At 43.1% G+C, this 14854-nt stretch overlaps 1 protein-coding gene across 1 annotated transcript in view; it reads left to right on the forward strand.

Annotated features, from left to right (window-relative positions):
- LOC121547870 (ankyrin repeat and fibronectin type-III domain-containing protein 1-like) overlaps positions 1 to 14339 on the forward strand; it is a 116051-nt gene extending 101712 nt beyond the window's left edge. Inside the window, 4 exon segments of the mRNA XM_045209729.1 lie at positions 1934 to 2156; positions 2772 to 2964; positions 5029 to 5585; positions 14113 to 14339. Coding sequence (XP_045065664.1) covers positions 1934 to 2156; positions 2772 to 2964; positions 5029 to 5585; positions 14113 to 14339 — 1200 coding nt within the window.
- Positions 14340 to 14854: the final 515 nt, after the last annotated feature.

The raw sequence follows: 14854 nt of genomic DNA on the forward strand, positions 1-14854 counted from the left end.
CGAGTTGCTAAACGTCAGCCTCGAAACCTTAATGACTTGGAGAAGATCTGCAAAGAGGAGTGGGACAAAATCCCTCCTGAGATGTGTGCAAACCTGGTGGCCAACTACAAGAAACGTCTGACCTCTGTGATTGCCAACAAGGGTTTTGCCACCAAGTACTAAGTAATGTTTTGCAGAGGGGTCAAATACTTATTTCCCTCATTAAAATGCAAATCAATTTATAAAAATTTTGACATGCGTTTTTCTGGATTATTTTGTTGTTATTCTGTCTCTCACTGTTCAAATAAACCTACCATTAAAATTATAGACTGATCATGTCTTTGTCAGTGGGCAAACGTACAAAATCAGCAGGGGATCAAATACTTTTTTCCCTCACTGTATGTGCAGTGTTAACCCTGACTCCCAGTGGAGGTTTGGAGTAATGGAAAGAATGAGAGAGGGACTAGGAAGAGTGATGCATGGAGAGAAAGGCTTTGGTGTGCAGCAGGTCATTGTTATGGGCACAGTGTGCTTTCTATACTATAGGTTTGTCCCCCAAATGGCACCCTATTCCCTATATAGTGCACTACTTTTGATCGGGGCCCGTAGCACTATGTATGAAATAGGGTGCCATTTGGTGATTAGGTGTAATGCAGGACTTTCTCTGCTGCTTCTCGAGGCTGCTGTGATGTGATCAGGTGTAATCAGGACTCTGTGGTGAGGAAGAGTATACACGATGCGTAGTTCTATTCACTACAAACCCTTTAAACTGTGTGGGAATATACAATAGTACACACACACACACACACACACACACACACACACACACACACACAGACACACACACACACACACACACACAACAGACACACAGACACACACACACACACACACACACACACACACACACTCACACACAGACACACACACACACACACACACACACACATTTTCATCTGTGTGGTAATAATGTATTCACTGAAGCTTTAGGCTAAATGTGTGAACATTATTGTCCCTCTCAGTGAAATAGAAACCTGCTACTATCCTAAAAGCTACTGTACTGTACTACATCTCAGCATTAATAGCCAGTGGTCTGCTAGTGTCACGTTATGTTCATGGTTATCTCTACCTGTGTCATTGCATCTGTTCCATGCTTAAAATTCACTTGAAGCAAACCTAGTAATAATCTTTGCCAGTTCCACAATGATAATCAACTATAACTAACTACAACTATGATGCTTTATAACTATGACAATCAACTATAACTACAACTATGATGCTTTATAACTATGACAATCAACTATAACTAACTATAACTATGATGCTTTATAACTATGACAATCAACTATAACTAACTATAACTATGATGCTTTATAACTATGATAATTAACTATAACTAACTACAACTATGATGCTTTATAACTATAATAATCAACCATAACTAACTATAACTATGATGCTTTATAACTATAATAATCAACAATAACTACAACTATGATGCTTTATAACTATGACAATCAACCATAACTAACTATAACTATGATGCTTTATAACTATGATAATCAACTATAACTAACTATAACAATGATGCTTTATAACTATGATAATCAACTATAACTAATTACAACTATGATGCTTTATAACTATGACAATCAACTATAACTAACTATAACTATGATGCTTTATAACTATGATAATCAACTATAACTAACTATAACAATGATGCTTTATAACTATGATAATCAACTATAACTAATTACAACTATGATGCTTTATAACTATGACAATCAACTATAACTAACTATAACTATGATGCTTTATAACTATGATAATCAACAATAACTAACTACAACTATGATGCTTTATAACTATGATAATCAACTATAACTAACTACAACTATGATGCTTTATAACGGTGTTGTGTGTATAATGAGTATTTTGTTCTCCACTGCAGCAGCTGGATGAGATGTGGCAGGAGCTGCGTTGGATCACTGATGCCCTGCAGTGTGCCCGCTACAAGCAGACCCGTGGCAGTATGCCCATCACCAACCTGGTCAACGCCAGCCAGCCTGAGTCAGACCAGGGGGCACCGAAGAGTGACTCAGCATCCTCTACCATGGACTACCTACCCACACCATCACCCTCACCTGAGCTACGACGCAGGAAGGCTGTTAGCGGTGAGGAGAATGACGCACGCCGTCTTGGCTGTCCATCGTAGACGATGATGAAGATGTTCCTCTTGTGGAGGGGGGGGGGGGTGTCTTAGCGCCTCAAGACACACACACTCACACCTCTAGATACGGTGCATACAACAACAACAACAACAACAACAACAACAACAACAACAACAACAATTCACCCTTACTCTCCACACACTGGAATACGTCAAGGATGGCCTTTATCTTAAGCTAAACACATACCACCACTCTACAATCTAATTTGTTCTATGTCTGTGTGCAACACTATAATAATAAAAATAATATGCCATTTAGCAGACGCTTTTATCCAAAGCGACTTACAGTCATGCGTGCATACATTTTTGTGTATGGGTGGTCCCGGGGATCGAACCCACTACCTTGGCGTTACAAGCGCCGTGCTCTACCAGCTGAGCTACAGAGGACCACTATGTTGTACATGGACTGTATGTGTCCCACTGAGCACACACTGGTTGAATCAATGTTGTTTCCACGTCATTTCAATGGAATTACGTTGAACAAACGTGGAATAGACATTAAATTGAAGTCTGTGCCCAATGGGGTGTTTCTGACCCGTCTGTCTGTTTCCTCCCTCAGACTCCCAACTGGGGTCAGATGAGGACGGTTGTTCAGAGGTGTTCCTGCCAACAGACAGCGACTATGACTCCAGCGAGGCCTTGTCCCCCCGCGAGCAGTACCTGCTCTACTCTCCCCAACAGGACCTATCCCAGCAGGCTGTGCACGCCCTGGGAGGCAGCGCTCCCGACGTACTGCAGATACACGAGTTAAGGTACGATAACGACCTCTAACCCTGACCCTAACCCTGACGTACTGCAGATACACGAGCTTAGGTACCACCTTTAACCCCTGACCCTGACGTACTGCAGATACACGAGCTCAGGTAGATAATGACCTCTAACCCTGACCCTAACCCTGACGTACTGCAGATACACGAGCTTAGGTACCACCTTTAACCCCTGACCCTGACGTACTGCAGATACACGAGCTCAGGTAGATAATGACCTCTAACCCTGACCCTAACCCTGACGTACTGCAGATACACAAGCTTAGGTACCACCTTTAACCCCTGACCCTGACGTACTGCAGATACACGAGCTCAGGTAGATAATGACCTTTAACCCCTGACCCTGACGTACTGCAGATACACGAGCTCAGGTAGATAATGACCTTTAACCCCTGACCCTGACGTACTGCAGATACACGAGCTCAGGTAGATAATGACCTTTAACCCCTGACCCTGACGTACTGCAGATACACGAGCTCAGGTAGATAATGACCTTTAACCCCTGACCCTGACGTACTGCAGATACACGAGCTCAGGTAGATAATGACCTTTAACCCCTGACCCTGACGTACTGCAGATACACGAGCTCAGGTAGATAATGACCTCTAACCCTGACCCCAACACCCAAGCTCAGCTAAAGATAGAGCTGCTACCCTAAAGAGCTGCCACTTGTGTCCCCATAAACCTCTTCCTGTCAACCTCTTCTCACCCAGCCCTGCCTTTCCCTGTCCCTCACTCTCCAAAGATATGTCCCTGTCCCTCACTCTCCAAAGATGTGTCCCTGTCCCTCACTCTCCAAAGATGTGTCCCTGTCCCCCCCCTCTCCAAAGATGTGTCCCTGTCCCCCTCTCTCCAAAGATGTGTCCCTGTCCCTCACTCTCCAAAGATGTGTCCCTGTCCCCCCTCTCTCCAAAGATGTGTCCCTGTCCCCCATCTCCAAAGATGTATCCCTGTCCCCCTCTCTCCAAAGATGTATCCCTGTCCCTCACTCTCCAAAGATGTATCCCTGTCCCTCACTCTCCAAAGATATGTCTCTGTCCCCCCTTTTATTTTATTTTATTTTTTTATTTCACCTTTATTTAACCAGGTAAGCCAGTTGAGAACAAGTTCTCATTTACAACTGCGACCTGGCCAAGATAAAGCAAAGCAGTGCGATAAAAACAACACAGAGTTACATATGGGGTAAAAAACATAAAGTCAAAAATACAACAGAAAATATATATACAGTGTGTGCAAATGTAGCAAGTTATGGAGGTAAGGCAATAAATAGGCTATAGTGCAAAATAATTACAATAGTATTAACACTGGAATGCTAGATGTGCAAGAGATTATGTGCTAATAGAGATACTGGGGGTGCAAAAGAGCAAAATAAATAACAATATAGGGATGAGGTAGTTGGGTGGGCTAATTTCAGATGGGCTGTGTACAGGTGCAGTGATCGGTAAGGTGCTCTGACAACTGATGCTTAAAGTTAGTGAGGGAGATAAGAGTCTCCAGCTTCAGAGATTTTTGCAATTCGTTCCAGTCATTGGCAGCAGAGAACTGGAAGGAATGGCGGCCAAAGGAGGTGTTGGCTTTGGGAATGACCAGTGAGATATACCTGCTGGAGCGCAGACTACGGGTGGGTGCTGCTATGGTGACCAATGAGCTAAGATAAGGCGGGGATTTGCCTAGCAGTGATTTATAGATGGCCTGGAGCCAGTGGGTTTGACGACGAACATGTAGTGAGGACCAGCCAACAAGAGCGTACAGGTCACAGTGGTGGGTAGCGTATGGGGCTTTGGAGACAAAACGGATGGCACTGTGATAGACTACATCCAATTTGCTGAGTAGAGTGTTGGAGGCTATTTTGTAAATGACATCGCCGAAGTCAAGGATCGGTAGGATAGTCAGTTTTACGAGGGCATGTTTGGCAGCATGAGTGAAGGAGGCTTTGTTGCGAAATATGTATCCCTGTTCCCCCTCTCTCCTTTCCTCTACTATCTAATGTTTTGTCTTTTTGACAGAGCCTTGAATAGAACCTAATGGATCTTTTTTTTTTTTTTTCAGGTACAGCATCTGCCAGCCCAAAGACCTCCCTCTCTCCCCCGCCTTCCCCCTCTCCCCAGGCCCACTCCTCTCCCCCGCCTTCCCCCTATCCTCCGCCCCACCCCTCTCCCCCGCCCTCATCCTCCCCGAGACCACCCTTTCCTGCACCAAAACCCTGGAGGGTCTCTCCCTCTCCAAAACGACCCAGGACCAGCACTCCTCCACACCCCTGCGGCCTCTAGCCAACCCCCCAACCAAGCGGAAGCTGCTGTCCCGGAGCCACGGGGCCGCTGGGGCCCAGCAGGGCTACTTCAGTGGGCCCCAGCGCTGGTTGAGGGGCCACAGCGACAGCCACACTGGGTCCCTGTCTGAGAGGGTCTATACCAGGCAGAGGGACCCAGACCTGCCCCTGGATTTCCCATCCCCTCAGGGGGAGACATATGTTAGTCATGCTTCCTGTGTCCTGGAGGGCGGGAGTGGGGGACAGAGGGAGCCCAGGCCCCATGTCAGGAGGATCTTTGTGGAACCGTGTAAGGAAACATTGCCTGAGAACAGGGGCTGCGGAGAGGAGGAGAGAGGTATGGAGGGGAAGGGAGGGCTGGAGAGAGGGGAGGAGAGAGGGGAGGAGAGAGGGGCAGGGGTGACGGTGGTTGTCACAGAGGAGGGGTCAGGAGAGGAGTGATATGAAGGAGCGACAGCCCAGGATGTGGACTCAGACAACCAAACAAACACACAGGTGTCAGAGATCCTCAGCAGCACGCTCTAGGATTGGATGATAATCAGTAACACGCTCTAGGATTGGATGATAATCAGTAACACGCTCTAGGATTGGATGATGGTTTGGCAAGGTGCTCCAGGGGCCAGTTGCACCAGTTGGGCATAAAAAAGGTCAGGCGTAAGCAATGCATGTTCATGAGATTTGATGCTTCAAAATGATGGTTGCTAGGCAGCACCCGTTCGTAGGCTGTCACCATCCTCATGGCGGTTCTAAACTTTGCGAGGCATGTCACTTCGCCATCACTTCGCAAAGCCCATCACTATGCATGCATGTTTTCTTAACCAGAACTGGAAGGATCCATAGAGGATTACCGTGGGAATAAATATCACTGAATGACCAACATACTGGAATAAAATAGTCTAATGCCATTGAAGGCATCACATTGTTGCTTACTGAAAGTCCCAAAGTCATCCAACTGTTTAAAATAATTTAAAGCAAAAGCCGCATGTGGTCAACTATGATTTCAGCACTGTTTTGATTGGGTCAGCGCCATCGTGCTGCTTTGAGACAAGCATGGGGACTCGTCTTGATAAATCAGTCAATGTCAGATTTTAGTTTTCACTGAATCTCCGTTTGGATATTTAGTTAGGCTTGGAAATGTTAGCTAAATTGAGGTGAGTGCTCATGATGCTAATCTAGTCTAGTTTGCTCATTTAACACTGATCAGAACATTTTGCTAGTCTAGTATAACAAGTTAATTATTTTTCTCTTCACTCACGTACGCTAGCCTATATCATCCTGATCAAAATCCCTCGACTTGTCTGATAATCAATCAAAGTGATTTTGTTTCACTGAACCTCTGTCAGTGAATATATTTGGCTGTTTGATCTCTGGCAAATAGGTGGTGGTGGTATATTTCATCTATTCGTTTGCTAATCTATCACTGATTAGAAACATTTAGCATGCTATAATGTAGCATAATCAAGTGTATTATGTTGCTATTGACTCACGCATAGGCAGGGATGTAGCTCAGTTGGTAGAGCATGGCGTTTGCAACGCCAGGGTTGTGGGTTCGATTCCCACAAGGGGCCAGTATGAAAAATTAAAAAATTATGTATGCACTCACTAACTGTAAGTCGCTCTGGATAAGAGCGTCTGCTAAATGACTAAAATGTAAATGTAACTCCAAAAGCCTGCAGAGGTTGTAAAATATGAACACGAGACTCATATCCTTTTGAAAATATAAATATTCCCAATTTAACCCTACGCCTGTTCCCTACTAGGTGTAGAATCTACGCCCAGTCGTAGCTCATAGACGGGCTTACGACCAGGTGGTGCAACAGGTATAATCTTTAGGTCCGGGGTTAGAGTGCATTTTACGTCAGACGTAGATAACGACCCACTTACGACCCCGTTGCAACCGGCCCAAGGATTGGACGATGCTCAGTAAAAAACTCTAGCATTGGCCCCATGTTCAGTAATACACTCTAGCATTTGACAGTTGTTCAGTAACAAACTCCAGGATTGGACGATGGCTCAGCAACATGTTCTAGGAGTGGGCGATACTAAGTAACAAGCTTTTGAACGATTGGACAATGGCTAATTGATGACAGTTGGATGGAGCACTATCGTTTTGGAGCGTTGCATACAAACTGCCACTAATGCACCTTTCCCTGTCTGTTTCTGCCTCTGTGTGTTCTTGTGTGGGTCTCGTTCCTTCTTTAATCTCTTTCTCTCTATCCGTCATATCCCTGTGGACAGGCATACTGAACTGACTCTGAGTTTGTGCACGTTTCACTCTGAGCTCGTGGACGTGTGTAGCTCACAGACTGGACAAGCCTTGCTCTCTCTCTAGAATATACTAGAGACTCAAGTTGCTGGCCAACTGTCTGAACTATACAACTCAGAACCAAGCCAAGGCTCCAACTGTTATGACCTATAACCAATGCAACATGAACTAAAGCACTGCTTTATCTTTGCACTAGCATCTGTGTTGATGGCCGCAAGAGCTCGGAGTTGCTATTTCAATTTATGGGTATTCATGGTACATTTGTCGATTTACATATTAGATACAAGCCTTTATGTTTCTCTACACAGCAAATAAGCCAGTGTTAACTAGTGTTGATTTTTCAGTGTAACATTTCTAGTGTTGATTCAGGAGTTAAATTAACACTGTAAAGATTTAAAGAACCCCAGTGTTGGTGTTAATAACCAGAGTTGAACCAAAACCACGCCCATCATTATCATATTTCCCAGCATGCTCTATTGCAGGTTGATTTTGAGTATTGTTTGTTTAAATACCTATGTTTTTTGCATGCACATTGATTCATTAATGTTATTCTACTTAAAGGCTCAGTGCAGTCAAAATGTGATTTTCCTGTGTTTTATATATATTTCCAAAATATGAGGTTGGAATAATACTGTGAAATTGTGAAAATAATGATAATGCCCTTTTAGTGTAAAAGCTGTTTGAAAAGACCGCCTGAAATTTCAGCCTGTTTTGGTGTGATGGGGTTTTGGCCTGCCTGGTGACATCACCAGGCGGTAAATGAGTTAATAGACCAATAAGAGAGTTCCAAACCACTCTGCCAATAACGACTAGTTTTCAGTTTACCCCTCCCCACTCAGACCACTCCCAGACAGTCCTAGCTAAATTCTTGCTTGAGAAAGTGGTCTTTGCTACGAAGCTATTTTTATTTTCTTTTTGACCATTTTAATTGAAAACAATCACAGTAAGGTACTTAATTGTTACCCAGAAATGATTTGATATTGAGATAAAAACGGCTGCATTGGACCTTAAAATATAAATAACATCAATTTTTCTCAACTAATCTGTTACTTGGCCTTAATGCACCCTTTACCGAAATGGTCGTTCCTGTTTAGATGCGTTAGGTAGTCTCATATCTTAGTCTTTCCAACCCTGGCAGTCATTCTGAATGCTGGTTGCGGGTGAAAAAATTAATACAAAATTGGATATCCCTACTCTGGCTGGATTCCATAGGAATTACACATCACTTTGCAAGCCAGCATATTGTGACTTGCAGGCCTGATATGGAGTTTCAGGCCACTGTATCAGGGTAAAACTAGGCCCTCAAAGTAAGGCCTTATGAAATACAGTACCTGTCAAATGTTTGGACACACCTACTCATTCAAGGGTTTTTCTTTATTTTGACTATTTTCTACATTGTAGAATAATAGTGAAGACATCAAAACTATTAAATAACACATATTGAATCATGTAGTAACCCAAAAAGTGTTAAACAAATCTAAATATATTTTAGATTTTTCAAAGTAGCCACGACTTTGCCTTGACAGCTTTGCACACTCTTGGCATTCTGGAACAACAGTCTGGAAGGAGTTCCCACATATGCTGAGCACTTGTTGACTGCTTTTCCTTCACTCTGCGGTCCAACTCATCCCAAACCATCTCAATTGGGTTGAGGTTGGGTGATTGTGGAGGCCAGGTCATCTGATGCAGCACTCCATCACTCCTCTTCTTGGTCAAATAGCCCTTACACAGCCTGGTGGTGTGTTTTGGGTCATTGTCCTGTTGAAAAACAAATGATAGTCCCACTAAGCGCAAACCAGATGGGATGGCGTATCTCTGCAGAATGCTGTGGTAGCCATGCTGGTTAAGTGTGCCTTGAATTCTAAATAAATCACTGACAGTGTCACCAGCAAAGCACCCCCACACCGTCACACCTCCTCCTCCATGCTTCATGGTGGGAACCACACATGCGGAGACCATCCATTCACCTACTTTGCGACACAGCGTTTGGAACCAAAAATCACACATTTGGACTCATCAGACCAAAGGACAGATTTCCACCGGTCTAATGTCCATTGCTTGTGTTTCTTGGCCCAAGCAAGTCTCTTCTTATTATTGATGTCCTTTAGTAGTGGTGTTTTTGCAGCAATTCGACCATGAAGGCCTGATTCACGCAGTCTCCTCTGAACAGCTGATGCTGAGATGTGTCTGTTACTTGAACTCTGTGAAGTATTTATTTGGGCTGCAATCTGAGGTGCAGTTAACTCTAATGAACTTATCCTCTGTATACCACCCCTACCTTGTCACAACACAAATGAAATTCCACAAATTAACTTTTAACAAGGCACACCTGTTAATTGAAATGCACTCCAGGTGACTACCTCATGAAGCTGGTTGAGAGAATGCCAAGCGTGTGCAAAGCTGTCATCAAGGCAAAGGGTGGCTACTTTGAAGAATCTCAAATATAAAATATATTTTGATTTGTTTAACACTTTTTTGGTTACTACATGATTCCATATGTGTTATTTCATAGTTTTGATGTCTTTACTATTATTCTACAATGTAGAAAATAGTAAACATAAAGAAAAACCCTTGAATGAGTAGGTGTGTCCAAACTTTTGGCTGGTACTGTATGTATTTTATTGTCTTAAATAATTACATTTTAATGATAACATTCGCTTAGGATCTCACTTGATGAAGACCACAGGACTGAAAATGAATGAATGCAACAACCATGTCTCTGTCACTAACAAATACAGTCATGAGTGGTAACTCAACAATTCAATCGAAAGGCAAGCCACTCTGGGAAATATGCAAATAAGACTTTACACTAAGTGTTAATTTAACTTTGAAAAGTGTGGACCGTACACTGGAGAATTTGCTGTGTAGGCGTCTCAGCATGGATCATAGGCACTCGCAGTAAATGTACTGTCATTGTTTAAAGTTGTTTTTCTGTGGTAATTAATTCTGTGTCATTACCATCATGCTAAACTGCTCGATTCTATTTGGTTCTTTTGTGGTTCTGTTACAACGAGAAGTCAACCGGAGTATCATTCAGATTGACAGTGATATTCTTCATACACTAAAACAGTCACTTTTCCCACTTTTCTCAGACTAACAACATTATCTGAAGACCAGCCTTTAATATCAAATCATGCTTCGTAAACAACCGGTGTAGACTAACAGTGCTTACTTACAGGTCCTTCCCAACAATGCAGAGAGAAAAATATAGAAGAAGAATAAATACGTTACACAATGAGTAATGATAACTTGGCTATATACACGGGGTACCAGTACCGAGTCAATGATAACTTGGCTATATACACGGGGTACCAGTACTGAGTCAATGATAACTTGGCTATATACACGGGGTACCAGTACCAAGTCAGTGATAACTTGGCTATATACACGGGGTACCAGTACAGAGTCAATGATAACTTGGCTATATACACGGGGTACCAATACCAAGTCAATGATAACCTGGCTATATACACGGGGTACCAGTACCGAATCATTGATAACTTGGCTATATACACAGGGTACCAGTACCGAGTCAATGATAACTTGGCTATATACACGGGGTACCAGTACCGAGTCAATGATAACTTGGCTATATACACGGGGTACCAGTACAGAGTCAATGATAACTTGGCTATATACACGGGGTACCAGTACCGAGTCAATGATAATTTGGCTATATACACGGGGTACCAGTACCGAGTCGATGTGCAGGGGTAGGAGGTAATTGAGGTAGATATGTACATATAGGTAGGGGTCAATATCTTTCTAGTATACAGTAGTAAACAGTTATGAATCTGAACGTTTACACTGGTTGCCCCTGGTTGCCCCTGGGCCTAGTTCTGACAAGCCCATCGTTAAGAATACTGATGATGACGAGCGTATTAAACATTCCACAGCAAGCTGCAGTGAATTCCAATATCATAGCCCCTATATCCCTATAAGTATTTTTGTACTCTCTATTTTAAAACGTTAATAACTTGCTATTTTGCATTGAATGCCTACCGTTCGTCTTGTACTTGAGTCAAATGGAGATGTATTTTTTTGTTGGCATGGACTTGTTTTGGGCCTGTGTGGACTGTAGCTTGTGTCCAGTTTGAATTTGTGGCCCCCTTGGTTTGGCATGAGAAGGTCAAAGGTTAGAGGTCATGTTTAATCATGAACAGTGTAGCTTTATGTTGTTATCCTATGTGCTCTGGTACAGAGTATTATACTTTAGATAGTATTAATACTCTGTGGTAGAGATGCATACAGAGTATTATACTTTCGATAGTATTAATGCTCTGTGGTAGAGATGCATGCAGAGTATTATACTTTCTATTGTATTAATACTCTGTGGTAGAGATGATAACAGAGTATTAGATTCATGTTATCAGAGTAACATTTCCAGGACCAGCTAATGATTGTGCTGATATCAGAGGTTTACCACTTCATGGACTATATCAGACTAAATTGCACTTTGAACATGTATGTCTTGTTTTTTAAAAATTGGATTTCTATGATACATCAAGCTAAAACCCAAACAATACCTTTATGGTTTTATCAAAGACGCATTGCACGGGTAAGAGGGATACCGGAGCCAGCTTTTCAGTATTTTAACATCGCAGGTGATTATAAAACCTCATTTAAATGTAATGTACAGATCAAGGGCAGCTTTATCGGTAACGATTGTAAAACAAATTGTTGCATTATTTGAATAATAATATGACGGAATGTTAATTGTTGACGTTTAAGTTTAGTGTTGCATCAACAGGCTGGTTTGTTTTCCACGTGTCTCTTAAAGAAATACAGTAAATATATCAGCAACAATGTTTTTATCCATTAGGAACGTGTAGAAGCTACCTGTGCATTTACAGGCTGTTGGAAATGTGTACTGATCTCTTAAGAATGCTTATACTTATTTGCAGTCATGTCGTCTTTAAACCACTTCTCCAAGTGACCAAATGCACTACGTTATTGTCTTAAGTGTTGGGCTTTGGGTTTGGGGGTTGGGCTTTGGGTTTGGGGGTTGGGCTTTGGGTTTGGAGGTTGGGCTTTGGGTTTGGGGGTTGGGCTTTGGGTTTGGAGGTTGGGCTTTGGGTTTGGGGGTTGGGCTTTGGGTTTGGGGGTAGGCCTACTACCAAATAGACCAGTCAATGTATATTTCTCAGGAGTAAAAGCATAATCTGTTGATATGAAATATTGAATATGACTATTTTATTGTCCTATTTATTTAGCTATCTATGTCTCCCCACTTCCACACATTTCTATCAGTCATTAGGCTATTATTATTATTATGATTATTATTATTATGATTATTATTATTATTATTATTTCATGGTCGAACAGCTACAAGGCCACATCAGATCAGTCTCAATGTCTTTATACCATGTGCACATAGTGGGCCAAAATCAAGAGGGGTCATCATATATGTATAGTTTTGCATTTCCTGATAAAATAGATGAACTGTCATAATTTCCTAAATGAAAATAAGGCTAATATGTTTGTGGTTGGGGTGAGGATGATGTAAGTCCTAAAATCACCAGAGTTCCTATAATGTTTGACCAGTTGAAATAATAAACCTTTCCCATGTCGATGTTGTGCACAACACTGCCTCTGTCCGTCACTCTTTACTCACAACACTGCCTCTGTCGGTCACTCTTTACTCACAACACTGCCTCTGTCGGTCACTCTTTACTCACAACACTGCCTCTGTCCATCACTCTTTACTCACAACACTGCCTCTGTCCGTCACTCTTTACTCACAACACTGCCTCTGTCGGTCACTCTTTACTCACAACACTGCCTCTGTCGGTCACTCTTTACTCACAACACTGCCTCTGTCCATCACTCTTTACTCACAACACTGCCTCTGTCCGTCACTCTTTACTCACAACACTGCCTCTGTCCGTCACTCTTTACTCACAACACTGCCTCTGTCCGTCACTCTTTACTCACAACACTGCTTCTGTCCGTCACTCTTTACTCACAACACTGCCTCTGTCCGTCACTCTTTACTCACAACACTGCTTCTGTCCGTCACTCTTTACTCACAACACTGCCTCTGTCGGTCACTCTTTACTCACAACACTGCCTCTGTCCGTCACTCTTTACTCACAACACTGCCTCTGTCCGTCACTCTTTACTCACAACACTGCCTCTGTCGGTCACTCTTTACTTACAACACTGCTTCTGTCCGTCACTCTTCAGTCCATGTACCGTTGAGAGGACGACCGGCTAGTGGTCTGGTGCAGTCGCAATAACCTGGAACTCAACACAGACAAAACCGTGGAAATTGTGTTTGACTTAAAAAAACACCCCCCACCATCTCTCCCCCTCTAGATTGATGGCTCAGCTGTTAGCACGGCTGAATCATTCAAATTCCATCATCTCCCACAACCTCAAATGGGTTGACAACATCACAGCGGTCACCAAGAAGGCACACCAGCGGATGTACTACTTGCGGCAGTTGAAGAAATCTCCCAGTCAATCCTGATCCAGTTTTACTCATCAATCGTTGAGTCCATCCTCACATCCTCCATCACCGTCTGGTTTGGGTTGGGGTCTGCGTCTGCATCTGCCCACTGCAAGGGCAAACTGCAACATATTATCCGGTTTGCAGAGAGGGTCATCGGCTGCAACCTTCCCTCCATCGAGGTCCTGCACGACTCCAGGGAAAGGAAGTGTGCAGGAAAGATCATCGCCGACCCCTCCCACCACGGTCTCCCCCACCTCCAAAAATGCCCCTCTGGCAGGCGGTTCAGGTCACTCATGACCAAAACCTCTTGCCACCTGAAAAGTTTCTTCCCCTGGGCTGTGGCCCTCACCAACCGGTCATCTGGCCCATAGAAACTAAAGGACTATGCACTCTATAATGCACACCGCATCAAGCCTCTCTGAACTGTACACCGAATAATTGCACTATACTGCATTAAGCCATCTCTGAACTGTACACAAAATAACTGCACTATACTGCATGTCCATCTCTCTGCATTTAGATATATTCATACTGATACTGTAAATGTGTACATCCACTATATGTCAACCGTATACCCACTGTATATCAACTGTATACCCACTGTATATCAACAGTATACCCACTGTATATCAACCGTATACCCACTGTATATCAACCGTATATCAACCGTATACCCACTGTATATCAACCGTATACCCACTGTATATCAACGGTATACCCACCGTATATCAACCGTATACCCACTGTATATCAACCGTATATCAACCGTATACCCACAGTATATCAACCGTATACCCACTGTATATCAACCGTATACCCACTGTATATCAACGGTATACCCACCGTATATCAACCGTATACCCACTGTATATCAACCGTATATCAA

This window comes from Coregonus clupeaformis, chromosome 31 (assembly GCF_020615455.1).
Source record: "Coregonus clupeaformis isolate EN_2021a chromosome 31, ASM2061545v1, whole genome shotgun sequence".
In the NCBI taxonomy this organism is placed as follows: Eukaryota; Metazoa; Chordata; class Actinopteri; order Salmoniformes; family Salmonidae; genus Coregonus; species Coregonus clupeaformis.